Source organism: Chlorocebus sabaeus, chromosome X (assembly GCF_047675955.1).
Source record: "Chlorocebus sabaeus isolate Y175 chromosome X, mChlSab1.0.hap1, whole genome shotgun sequence".
NCBI lineage: Eukaryota > Metazoa > Chordata > Mammalia > Primates > Cercopithecidae > Chlorocebus > Chlorocebus sabaeus.
This window is the reverse complement of record NC_132933.1, coordinates 142,748,301-142,762,246: the sequence shown is the minus strand read 5'-3', so window position 1 is coordinate 142,762,246 and position 13,946 is coordinate 142,748,301. Positions and strand designations below refer to the sequence as shown.

General features: G+C 42.2%; 1 protein-coding gene across 1 annotated transcript in view; it reads left to right on the top strand.

Annotated features, from left to right (window-relative positions):
- Positions 1 to 13,946, top strand: part of CLCN4 (chloride voltage-gated channel 4) — an 81,081-nt gene that overhangs the window by 37,702 nt on the left and 29,433 nt on the right. Inside the window, exons 5-8 of the mRNA XM_007991001.3 lie at positions 330 to 517; positions 3,448 to 3,570; positions 13,342 to 13,548; positions 13,679 to 13,759. Coding sequence (XP_007989192.1) covers positions 330 to 517; positions 3,448 to 3,570; positions 13,342 to 13,548; positions 13,679 to 13,759 — 599 coding nt within the window. The remainder of the gene's footprint in view (positions 1 to 329; positions 518 to 3,447; positions 3,571 to 13,341; positions 13,549 to 13,678; positions 13,760 to 13,946) is intronic.

Genomic DNA, 13,946 nt, shown 5'->3' with positions numbered 1-13,946 from the left:
TTACGGTGTAAATACCCAGTGTCAAAAACTTGTAAAGGGAAGAATTGGGAAAGTTGCTTGTCTCCCTCTCCTACCCAATTTAAGCTACTGAGCCCTTTGTATTTCTCATTGGGCTTGTGCTGCCTTGCCCGTACCATAAATGTTCAAGCGCTGCAAGGTTTAATGAAAGAAGCTTCCTATGTAAGTGACAGCCCCATTGCAAGTTTATTGCCTGCCTTGGAATCTGGGCCATCATTGCTGATGTGCCCCTGCCTGGCCGCCGTGTTGCACCTGGTCTCATTCTTGTTGCATCTTGGGGTGATTCCTCTTTGTGGCTCGTGTTCTTCCAGGCACCTTGGCTGGGGTCATCGATCTCGCCGTGGACTGGATGACAGACCTGAAGGAGGGGGTCTGCCTGTCTGCTTTCTGGTATAGCCATGAGCAGTGTTGCTGGACTTCTAACGAGACCACTTTTGAGGACAGAGACAAATGTCCCCTGTGGCAGAAATGGTCGGAGCTGCTGGTGAATCAGTCAGAGGTGGGTATTTGGGCAGGGTCCTGGCTGGGGACCCCTGCCATTCCATACGTGCTTGGGAATGCTGCTGGGAGATTTGTGAATGTCTGTGATTTCACCTTCAGGTGCCTGCTCTGAAGTTCGTGGCTTAACACTAGGATGACTGGCTTTTTCTAGCTCTAATGCTACCACTCAAATTTCACTTATAAAACCCTTCCGTACTGTTTCATGTGCACAATGCATATATATATATATGTGTGTGTGTGTATATATATATATGCATTGTGTGTGTATATATATATATGCGTTGTATATATGCATTATATATTAAAGTATATATACTTTAAGCTTCATATTTGGCTTTATTTTGTTATATTTGGCTTATTTTTTCTTACCGAAAGTGGTTTGCTGATCATGCTGAAGAAATAAGGTTGACTTTTATATCTTCTAATTGAGAAGAATGTAGCTTTTTACGTTATCCTTTTAAAAAAAAACAGCTTTAGTGAGAAATTCACAGTTCATATTGTTCACCCATTTAAAGTGTATGATTTAATGCTTGTAGTATATTCAGATTTGTAGCCATTACCACAATCTAATTTTAGAACGTTTTCGTCATCCTTTCCAAAACTCTGTCTCCATTAGCAGTCAGTCTCATGTCCCCCAACCTGCCAGCTCTGAGCAACCACTAATCTACCTTTTGTCTCTCTAGATTTGCCTCTTCTGGACGTTTCATGTAAATGAAATCGTACAATGTGTGGATTTTGTGTCTGGCTTCTTCCACCTAGCCTCATGTTTCCAGGTTTCTTCCTATTGTAGCATGAACCATTACTTCATTCTTTTTTTATGGCCAAATAATATTCTGTTGTATGAATGGACCACATTTTATTTATCCATTTGTTGGTTGCTTTTGCTTTTTGGCTATGATGAGTGATGTTGCTATGAACATTTCTGTACAGGTTTTTGTGAAGACATATGTTTCATTTCTCTCGAGTACATATCTGAGAGTGGAGTTGCTGGGTCAGATGGTTACTCTATGTTTAACCTTTGGAGCAGCTGCCAGACTGTTTTCCAAAGTGGCTGTACCATTTTACATTCCCACCAGCAGTGTATGAGACTTCCAATTTGTCCACCTTCCTGTCAACACTTGCTATTATATGTTTTTGATTATAGCCATCCTAGTGGTTATGAAGTGGCATCTCATTGTGCTTTCAGTCATCTTCTATTGCATTTTATGACCACATTATAAAGGATGTTCTGGGCCTTCTGTAAAGAGAATGCCCTAGGCACAGGAGATAATAGTGGTGAACCACAGACCCATAGCATTTAGTGCTTCAGATCTTTATTAAAATCTTAGTTCAGGAAAGAGTTAACTTCTAACCCATTTCAGTGGTTACCACCATGACTATGGGTTATTGAAGGATCAGAAAGCCACGTGAGGGGGAACCAGGTTGCCAAGCTTCACATTAGGGGTAATGTGAGGATCTCTCAAGCTAGAACTAATCTTGCAAGATATATGTAATCTATTTATGGATCTCCTCCCTTCCCCAATTTTTTTTTTTTTTTTTTTTTTTGCCTGACTGACTTACCACAGCTGAAGACATTTGGAATGCACTTTGCCATTTTTGCGAAACCTCTTTCTCAGTGGAATTGAAAATTAATTCCTTCAAATCTCAGAAGTAGACAGGGATCTTGAAATCTCACACGTTCTCAGTGCTCTCCATTACTTCCAAAAAGAAATTCTCTACTTGGGTTGATGGGAGTGGGCAGACAGAATTGGCTGTGCGCCATATTTTTATTCTTCTCTCCTACTTGCAATGTGTGTTTTGGGGAAATATGGCCATCCATCTTTTCAGCTGTTTTTCAGATTTATATTTTGATTCAAAGAATTACCTTCAGTAAGAGTGAGAGTTATTTTTAGCCTCCAAAAAAGTACATATTTAAGTGGGTGAAAGGTATTTCTTAGTCCGATTTCTCATCGCATAGGGTGTGAATAGATGTGCTTGTAAAGGCCAGAGTGGTCTCCTGGAACGTGTTTTTGCATTTAATAGGCACACATGTGGCTGTCCATGGCCTGACTTGTAGGTGACCTCTCTTTCCTGCCCCCCTTACTTAAGTAATCCAGATGGTGGCACGAAGCTGAGGCCTAGAGAGTGTGGTCTGTACCTAGCAGACCAGGCCCTTCATGCATAGGACCCCAGACTGTGTGTTTGGTTCAGAAAACTTTCTCCGTACATCAGATAATTTGGAATAAATTGTTCAATGAATTATTCTGAAAGTGATCATGTTTTTCTTCTCTGATAGTGCCTGTCAAATGTTGGTGCGCGTAGAACCTCCCGGAGGGCTTGTTAAAACACATTTATCTGGGCCCCAGCCGGGAGTGTCTGGTGTCTGGTTCAGCAGTTCTGGGGTGAGGCCTGAGAGTCTGCATGTCTCATAAGCTGCTGATGTGGCTGGACCACGGACCCCACCTTGAGTAGCAGTATTCTAAAATACAGGCCCGACCCGTATTCATTGGCAGTGCGGGTGCTTGCTGTGGTTGGGTGTGGCCTTAATGAAAGCTAAGAGAGACCAAGCAACCACAGACAAGAAAAAACGAATCTGCCAGGGTCTCGGAGGCAGGATTTTCCGCGTCACACCTTTGATTAACTCTATGCAAGTGGTGATTAAAACCAAGCATCATCCACAGTTTCCATTACTGCTGAGCCTTCCCCCTGTAGAAGGCGCGTGTAAACAGCTCCCGGAGAAACACCTGCTGCTTTGTTTGTGTGTGCTGACTGTAGCAATAGCAACAGCTGATAAACCTACGCTGGCCTTTTGGTTTATACAGGATGGGGACCAAACCTGCCCAATCCCGTCAAAGCTTTTGTTGTGAAGACAGATGGGGAGGGGTTGAGTCTGTTGCTCAGGTCAGCTGTGGCTAATGTTTCCTTTTTTGTTTTGTGTCTGTTGTCTAGGGTGCCAGTGCTTACATTCTGAATTACTTAATGTACATCCTATGGGCGCTGCTGTTTGCATTTTTGGCTGTCTCCCTGGTGCGTGTATTTGCACCATATGCCTGTGGCTCTGGCATACCAGAGGTGAGTCCTGGCTGAATTTTTTGTACCAATAATACGAATAGCAAATTCTTCTGTAGCACTGTCGTGCCAAGCACAGTTCCAAGCATTTTACTTCTACTAACTCATTAAGCTTCACAATAAGACTATGAGGTAAGTACTATTATTCTGCATTTGATAGTTGACAAAACTAAAGCACAGAGAGATTAAGTAACTTGCCCCAGGTAACCAAGCTGGTAAGCTGTGAGTTGAAGCCAGCGTTCTGACTTTAGGATTTATACACTGTCTTCAAGATTTCTGTGCTATTTCTTCTCAGATGATAAAAGCCTTGTCTTTGTAAACCAGGCATAACTCTTAAAGCCTGTGGAATCAGAGTTCATTAACCACACACATAAACGTGCTGTACTAACTCATCAGTGCATCTGTGATGTAATGTGAGAGACAATAGTGGAGGTTTGTTGCTGTGAAAGTTCACTGATGATGAAACCTCTCTTGCCACATTTTGCTCTTCTGGTGGCAAGCTAATAGCAATCTTTAAAAATCCTGAATGCTGCCTTTAGTACATGCACTCTGAACGTACCCCCGTGAATTTAGAGTTTTTATAAATAGTTTTCAGTGCTTTCATGTAACCAAAGTATGAGGAAAGTGACCTCACCGATTAAGGGGAACTTGAAACCTATGAGGACCTACTGGGCAGAATCATGATAATTGAGCTGATTCCCAGAAAGCCCAGATGGTGGGAATTTAGCCAGAAGTAATTTTAAAAGTTTTGGTATTATCGCTCTAATCCATGCAGTTCAGTTCTCCTTCGGGTTGATGCCTTAGCAATGCCCACAGTGGGCTCGAGAGTTTGAAGATGTATTTGTGGGCCGAGTATGGCAGTAAATCCACACCCTTTGGGAGGACCCTCCAGCCCTGACAGTGGTCCAGGCAGTTTGCAGAAAGGGCTGAAGTCCTGAAAAGACAGTCAGAAGCAAAATTCAACATGGTCTTGTTTCAGGAAAGATAGAAAAAAGAAGTCTTAATATGTCATGCTGAATTTTTGATGGTTGATGTTAACATACTGCTTCAGGAACCTGAAAAATAAGCTGTTTTACCATCCTATTTTCTCAGCGCAGCCAGTTCTGCTATAATGTGACATACACATACCTAAAAATCTCCATGCCATGCAAAATCACACAACAGAAACCACAGGGCTTTCTGGGGAACATGAATTAGGGGCACAATACACAAAGCTTCATCACTGACACGTATGACAAAAAGAGGAACCTAGTAAAAACAGGAGCCCAGTTGTATACATTAAGTGGCTAAGAAATATGTAAATACCGTAATAAATATGTCACTTTCTGCAAAGAATTTGAAGTTTGCTTGTGAAAGTGGGTGTCAGTAGGGCTGCGACTTATGCGTTGCTGTGAAAGGCATAAGGAAGGTTATCTATCTGAAGTTGTAGGGGAAGTTGAGACAGCAGGCATAGATGGGCATGGTACCCTGGCATATGTGTGAAGTGGTAGATGTTTGACTCATGTGTATTTTGTGTTTTCCTACATGACTGGGTGCAATTTTCTGCATTTATCTGGTATTTCTCCTGGAGGAAATGTGCATAAATAGACATAAAATTTGCACTATGCTCAAATTCCTCCCTAACATGAGTGGCATTGGAACAAATTTGCGTTTTCTTTTTCCTTTCCTTTCCTTTTCTTTTTCCTTTTTTTTTTCTTTTTTTTGAGACAGAGTCTCGTTCTGTTGCCCAGGCTAGAGTGCAGTGGCGCAATCTCGGCTCAGTGCAACCTCCGTTTCCCAGGTTCAAGCGATTCTCATGCCTCAGCCCACCAAGTAGCTGGGGTTGCAGATGTGCACCACCATGTCTGGTTAATTTTTTTTTTCTTTTTTTTTGTCTTTTTTTAAGTAGAGATGGAGTTTCACCATGTTGGCCTAGCCTCATGTGATCCATCCACCTCGGCCTCCTAAGGTGTTGGGATTACAGGCATGAGCCGCCACGCCTTGCCTTCTTTATTGTTTTGTTATTTTCTTATATAGAGACGAGGTCTCACTCTGTTGCCCGGGTTGGTCTCAAATTCCTCGGCTTAAGTGATCCTCCCACCTCAGCCTCCTGTGGAGCTGGGACTGCAGGCATGTGCCCCCTTGCCCAACTAATTTTTGTATTTTTTGTAGGGCTTTGCCATGTTGCCCAGGCTGGTCTTGAAATCCTGGGCTCAAGCAATCCTCCTGCCTTGGCCTCCCAAAGTGCTAGGATTACAGTCGTGAGCCACAGTGCTTGAGGAAAATTTGCATTTTCCAACCAAGTGTCATAATAGAGCTGACTGTATTTTATTTGATGTCTAAAGCATCTCAGTTTGTGATCCCACTACCTAACAGTAGCCATTTTTGACTCAAGCATTTTGCAAATAAGGAGATGGCCAATGGGGAATTGGTGGAAAATAGAAGCAGTAAGAGGCATGCTGGGTAGTCCCATCTCTCCCTTCCAAGAACTGTAGATGTGTGGCTCAGCTGGTGTCCTTATAGATAGGGAGTTCGAACATGAGTTCTATCTTTGAAGAGCTGGCTGGACTTTGTCATCGTCTAAATTGGGCATTTTATTGAGAGCTGAACTCAGAAGGAGTAAAATACTGAGTTGAGGATTTTTTTTTCTTGTTTTCTTTCTTTCTTTTTTTTTTTTTTGAGACAAGGTCTCACTCTGTTGCCCAGGCTGGAGTGCAGTGGCGTGATCACAGCTCACTGCAGCTTTGAACTCCCAGGTTCAGGCAGCCCTCCTGCCTCAGCCTCCCGAGTAGCTGAGACTATAGGTGTGCATCATCATACCTGGCTAATTTTTGTACTTTTTATAAAGGTGGGGTTTTGCCATGTTGCCCAGACAGGTCTCAAACTCCTGGGCTTAAGTGATCCGCCTGCCTTGGCCTCCCAAAGTGCTGGGATTATAGGCGTGAGCCACTGTACCTAGCCTAGCGTTTGTTTCTTTTTATTTATTTATGTATTTATTCATTTATTATTATTATTATTATACTTTAAGTTCTAGGGTACATGTGCATAACGTGCAGGTTTGTTACATATGTATACTTGTGCCATGTTGGTGTGCTGCACCGATCAACTCGTCAGCACCCATCAACTCGTCATTTACATCAGGTATAACTCCCAATGCAATCCCTCCCCGCTTCCCCCTCCCCATGATAGGCCCTGGTGTGTGATGTTCCCCTTCCCGAGTCCAAGTGATCTCATTGTTCAGTTTCCACCTACGAGTGAGAACATGTGGTGTTTGGTTTTCTGTTCTTGTGATAGTTTGCTAAGGATGATGGTTTCCAGCTGCATCCATGTCCCTACAAAGGACACAAACTCATCCTTTTTTTATGGCTGCATAGTATTCCATGGTGTATATGTGCCACATTTTCTTAATCCAGTCTGTCACTGATGGACATTTGGGTTGATTCCAAGTCTTTGCTATTGTGAATAGTGCTGCAATAAACATACATGTGCATGTGTCTTTATAGCAGCATGATTTATAATCCTTTGGGTATATACCCAGTAATGGGATGGCTGGGTCATATGGTACATCTAGTTCTAGATCCTTGAGGAATCACCATACTGTTTTCCATAATGGTTGAACTAGTTTACAGTCCCACCAACAGTGTAAAAGTGTTCCTATTTCTCCACATCCTCTCCAGCACCTGTTGTTTCCTGACTTTTTGATGATTGCCATTCTAACTGGTGTGAGATGGTATCTCATGGTGGTTTTGATTTGCATTTCTCTGATGGCCAGTGATGATGAGCATTTTTTCATGTGTCTGTTGGCTGTATGAATGTCTTCTTTTGAGAAATGTCTGTTCATATCCTTTGCCCACTTTTTGATGGGGTTGTTTGTTTTTTTCTTGTAAATTTGTTTGAGTTCGTTGTAGGTTCTGGATATTAGCCCTTTGTCAGATGAGTAGATTGCAAAAATGTTCTCCCATTCTGTAGGTTGCCTGTTCACTCTGATGGTAGTTTCTTTTGCTGTGCAGATGCTCTTTAGTTTAATTAGATCCCATTTGTCAATTTTGGCTTTTGCTGCCATTGCTTTTGGTGTTTTAGACATGAAGTCCTTGCCCATGCCTATGTCCTGAATGGTACTACCTAGGTTTTCTTCTAGGGTTTTTATGGTATTAGGTCTAACATTTAAGTCTCTAATCCATCTTGAATTAATTTTCGTATAAGGAGTAAGGAAAGGATCCAGTTTCAGTTTTCTACTTATGGCTAGCCAATTTTCCCAGCACCATTTATTAAATAGGGAATCCTTTCCCCATTTCTTGTTTCTCTCAGGTTTGTCAAAGATCAGATGGCTGTAGATGTGTGGTATTATTTCTGAGGACTCTGTTCTGTTCCATTGGTCTATATCTCTGTTTTGGTACAAGTACCATGCTGTCTTGGTTACTGTAGCCTTGTAGTATTGTAGTATAGCTAGAGTAATTAATGCAGAGAAGGTCATAAGCGTTTGTTTCTTATGTGACAAATAGTACCAGGGATACATAGACATGGATGAAATTAAAAAATGTGATGTTAAGTGAAAAAGCAAGTTTTACAAGGATAAAGTAGGATTGATAGAATGTCTATAAACAACTAAAATGAAAAAACATACGTTCTAAAACTATAAAGAAAGGGGAGAAATGGTAGGAAGTGGTGAGGGGAAGGAGGAAGGTTCCACTGGGGAGGCAAACACGAGGTAGCCACTCTTGTTTCTTAAACTTGGTAGTAGGCACATGGGTACTCGTTTTATTAATATTCTTTTAACTCTGTGTAAGTGTATGATAGATTCATTTCTCTATTTCCTAAATAGTTCATAAAAATCTTTTAAAGAACTTTCAGGAACCAAATGGAGGTATGACTCAGCAGTAGCAAAGTCTTCCCTGTTACTGTAGTACAGCTGGAAATTCTTAACCTAAGGATGGAGTATTTTTCCCAGTTCTCGAGGAGAGGGGCAGAGTAAAAAGTAAATGTAAATAAATAATTCATGGGTAAAAAGAATCTCCTGCCAGTCAACACCCAACTAAATATGGAAACTGACTTCAGTTGAGACGTGAAGCTGTTCTTCATTCATTCTAGCAAAGATATTGACTGAGCTATTTGGAAAATATGTTTATCATTGTCTGAGGTGATCTGCTGTAAGCTGCTATATGGCACGCTGTGTAAGAATGAACTTTGAATGTGATGCACTTATGTACATTTAAAAAATTGCTTATCCTCCCTAGCATAGCATTTGCTTCCAAAACATTTTGATTACTTAGAGTGAAAAATTCTTTTGGAAACATTTTTTAAAATGCAAATTTAGGCCAGGTATGGGGGCTCATGCCTGTAATCCCAGCTACTTGGGAGGCTGAGGTGGGAGGATTGCTTGGGGCCAGGAGTTCGAGGCTGCAGTAAACTATGATTGCACCACTGCACTCCAGCCCGGACAACAGAACAATACCTTGTTTCTAAAAAAGAAAAAAAGAAGCAAATTTACAGAAGGGCTTTTATTTTCCTATGTAATAAATGCTCTCCATAGAATTTCTATAAAACACATTTAAATGTGAATACTTGCCTATAATTCCAGCACTTTGAGAGGCCAAGGTGGGAAGATTGCTTGAGCCCAGCAGTTCAAGACCAGCCTGGGCAATGTAGTGAGACCTCATCTCTACAAAAGTAAAAATAAGTGGCGGGGTGCGGTGGCTCACACCTGTAATCCCAGCACTTTGGGAGGCTGAGGTGGGAGGATCACTTGAGGCCAGAAGTTTGAGACCAGCCTGGCCAACATGGCAAAACCCCTTCTCTACTAAAAGTACAAAAATTAGCTGGCGTGGTGGCACGTGCCTGTAATCCCAGCTACTCGAGAGGTTGAGGCATGAGAATCGCTTGAACCTGGGAGGTGGAGGTTGCAGTGAGCTGAGATCACACCACTGCACTCCAGTCTGGGTGACAGAGCAAGACTCTGTCTCAAAAAAAAAAAAAAAACCAGTTTGGTGGTGCACACCTGTAGTCCCAGCTACTCTGGGGACTGAGGTGAGATGATTACTTGAGCCCAGGAAATTGAGACTACAGTGCTACAGTGAGCTGTGATTGTGCCACTGTACTCCAGCCTGGGTGATAGAGCCAGACCCTGCCTCAAAAAAAAAAAAAAAAAAAGTGAATACTCAGCTTTTGTTGCACGTGGGACTTGAGAGAGAACTGGGTAAGGGTGTCCTCTTACTTGCTTTTGTCAGTAGAACCACTGTCATGTCAACTATATGAGAAATCATACCCTCTCAGAACTTACTCTGTGTTGATGTTTCAGTTTATTAAAAGACATAAAATATAAACACTCTTACAAATATTTATTTATCGGAAAGAGTTCTGGTTTTCAGGTTAACACCACCAAGTCACAAATCTGCTGCAGTACATCTCATTAAAGCCCTGCTCGCTTCAGTCTGTATGAATTCAATTTAAAGCAAGTGATTGGATTTTGCCATCAACTGGGAATGAATTTATCTTCTTTAGTCCCTAATTTGATCATGAGAATTTTATAAAATCATTTTAGAGAATTACAAAATACCTATTACATTGTTCAATTCACCACATGTCATGGCTGGCAAAGGCTCAGGTAATTTAGATGCTTGTAATTTTCTAAATGGTATTACGCTTTTAAACTATACCCTGGGGTCCAAATCCACATTAACTAACTGACAAAAAATTATAGATAATTTTATTTGAGGCAACACAAAAGGGCAGGATTGTGGCAGGCGTAATAAAACATCCCTTAAATAAAGGGATCTGAGATCCCAGAGCACGGGCTCAATTAAGCTAACTACCACTAGTTAAGGACGGGTGTAACCACCACTAGTTTGTCTGCCACGAGTTCAAGGCTAGTTCAGGAAACACCATCTGACTGTATAGCTAGGAGACCTCGCACGTGTTCTGTAGGAAGGAGCTCGCTGAGTCCTTCGGGGCACATACACACTCTTGGATGAGCTCACTTCATGACCCGCCCCAAATCGCCCAAGGTGACATGATTCTCAGTAGAAGGACTTGGTGAAAGAACAGAGTGTTTCAGGGCTGTCCCTTAAATACTGTATTGAGAAATGAGGAATGTCTGTGCTGCTCTTTTCAGGAATCAAGCAGTGCTCTCCACCTGGGCTACATTTTAGAGTCACCTACGGAGGCTGTAAAAATCCTCATACCCTGGATGCACCTCAGACCAATTATATCAAATCTCTGGGGTGAGAGCCAGTCTGCAGTGTTTTCTAATTCCCCAGGTGACTCTGATGAGTGCCAAGGTTGAGGATGACTGTAGTAGCTATTTGAGAAATTGATTACTTGGCAGAGCAATGCCCACAAGGAGGTGTTTTGAAGTTACATAAATAACAGTGACAAGAGATAACCTTGTCCCATTATGTATTACATAATGGGAAAACCAGAAATTGACTGCAGATTTCATTGACTGATTCACTTGGTGTCTAATTAATCTGTGATTACAGGTTTGTAAATTGCTAACTCAGCAGTAAACATTCACTCCATTTCAGCCAATTGGGGGAGTGATTGGAGGTAGAAAAATTGTTTGATCATTAATGATGCTTCTATATCTAAGAGAATACCATTTTGGCCGGGGAGAGGCCCTCAGTGTATGAAGTTAATCACTGAGATAGGCACCCAGTTGAATTCTAAAAGCATTAGGCAAGACTCAAGTGAACCTTTAGGAAGAAAGCCATTATTTGGTATTTATAAAACGCAGCAGGTCTGGAAATGGAGCAAGATAACACTCCCTATAGTTGAAGTCCTTTACAATAAAAGAGGGTAGGATTTGATAGAAGAGAAGGGGTCATGATGGATTCAAACATCTTTACATCCCTCAAACATGTGTTCTTGGAATGTTGAGCGTCGTCTTCTTTTTCTACCATTGTATTAAGAATGTTTTCAAGCACACAGAAAAGTTGAAAGAATTGGACAGTAAAAATTCATTAATTCATCGCCTCCAGCAGGGGTTGGCAAACTTTTCCTATTAGAGAAAGAGAGTCAATATATTAGGCCTTGGAGGCCAAGGGGCAAGATGGAGCAACTATTCTCACCAGAAGGCTAGTAGTCTTTTTTTTTCTTTTTAACATACTACTTTTAAAAATGTTAAAACTATACTTAGCTCATGGATCATACAAAAATAGGTAGTAGGCCAGATTTGGACCACAGGCTATAGTTTGTCAACCCCTGACCTAAAGTTCAACTGTCATTTTGCTCTTGTAGGGGCAAAAACCTTTTTACGGGTTTGCGGCTGGGCCTGCGAATTAAATTGACATGTAAGACAGATCAACGGGAGAAAAGCATACATGTTTATTTAATGAATTTTACATGACATAGGAACCTTCATAAGGAGTGAAGAACCAAAGATGAAGTTAGGGTTGAATACTCATGTGCTGAATTGGACGAGTAGTAATCTATGAAAGTGTGACAAGGCAGAGGAGCCTGGGCTAGGGGAGTTAGCTGGGTACAGTGGCCAGGAGGATGAGGGTTAGTCTAACAAGGTTGGTTCATGCAGATTTCCCTCAGCCTCAATTTCCTGTCTTTGACGATAAGAATGATGCTTCCTTCTAGTATAGGGAGGGCGTCTTTCACGTGGGAATTTCATCTCCTGCGTTTAAGAAATAGAATGGGCCAGGCGTGATGGCTCACACCTGTAATCCCAGCACTTTGGGAGGCCGAGGCGGGTGGATCATGAGGTCAGGAGATCAAGACCGTCCTGGCTAACACAGTGAAACCCCGTCTCTACTAAAAGTACAAAAAATTAGCCAGGCGTGATGGTGGGCGCCTGTAGTCCCAGCTACTTGGGAGACTGAGACAGGAGAATGGCATGAACCCAGGAGGCGGAGCTTGCAGTAAGCTGAGATCGCCCCACTGCACTCCAGCCTGGGCGACAGTGCAAGACTCTGTCTCAAAAAAAGAAAAAGAAACAGAATGGTCAGGTGATCTTCTTGCTCCTGCTGTTTTTCAAGTGCCTTTAACCCAAAATAGTCAGTTTGTCAGAGTGGCATATTTTGGGGTAGCATATTCCTTTTTTTTTTTTTTTTTTTTTTTTGAGACAAGATCTTGCTCTGTCGCCCAGGCTAGAGTGTAGTGGCACGATCACAGCTCTCTGCAGCCTTGACCTTCCGGGCTCAAGTGATTCTCCTACCTCAGCCTCCCAAGTAGCTAGGATTACAGGTGCATGCCATCATGCCAAGCTAATTTTATTGATTGATTGATTGATTGATTGCAGAGATGAGGTCTCTCTATGTTGCCCAAGCTGGTCTTGAACTCCTGGGCTCAAGTGATCCTCCCACCTCGGCCTCCCAAAGTGCTGGGATTACAGGTGTGAGCCACTGTGCCTGGCCTGGGGTAGCATATTCTTAACTACTGCACTCTTCTTGCCTTGTCACATAGTTAGCCAGCTCTGCATCTCTTAATCTAGGATATTTTTCAGAGTCAAAAGTTAACAGTTAATATCAATAGGTATATGTCTCTTCTCAACATAACAGAAGGTAATGTGAACAGGATAAAATGCCATAAATCAAGCGAGACCTTGTTAATGATTTATTCAGTCCTCTTTAGGATCTTTTGGTACTCTAGGAATCCTTAAGATTTGCCATGCATTGAGTTTTTAATATTTCAGTTAATATAAAATTATAGCTAAATCAAAAATGAAAATGGCCTCTGTTCCATGCTATTGAGTGAATCTAAACTTTGAACATGTCTCTCAGAGGAAGTACAGCTCTTTTCCTAGCCATGGATTGAAGCAGTTCATTCCCTCTTGTTCTCCATCCTCTGTTTCAGATAAAGACCATTTTAAGCGGCTTTATCATCAGGGGCTACTTGGGGAAGTGGACCCTGCTAATCAAGACAGTCACGCTGGTGCTGGTAGTGTCCTCTGGTCTGAGCCTTGGGAAGGAAGGGCCGCTAGTGCACGTGGCTTGTTGCTGTGGCAACTTCTTCAGCAGCCTTTTCTCCAAGTACAGCAAGAATGAGGGCAAGAGGCGGGAGGTGAGCCGCTCAGCTTTCATCTGCAGCGAAACTTTCTTCTCAAAGCCCCCTCCTGCTGTCTGACCTGCAGGTTTGCACGTTTGTTTTCATGGAAGGCCTTGAAGCTTATGTAGAACTATTTGTTTTGTAGGTGCTTTCAGCTGCAGCGGCTGCTGGAGTCTCTGTTGCCTTTGGTGCACCAATTGGAGGCGTGCTTTTCAGTCTAGAAGAGGTGAGAAATGGGCAGCCGAGAGAATTCGTGATTTTGAGCAGCAAGGCCCTTTGAGGGTTAGAATCAAAGAAATATTGGATAAGATTCCTGCAGTTAATTAAGGAGCCACAATTTCCACTGTTTGTTTTTTTGTTTGTGTTTATTTTCTCTTTTTTTGAGACTGAGTCTTGCTCTGTCGTCCAGGCTA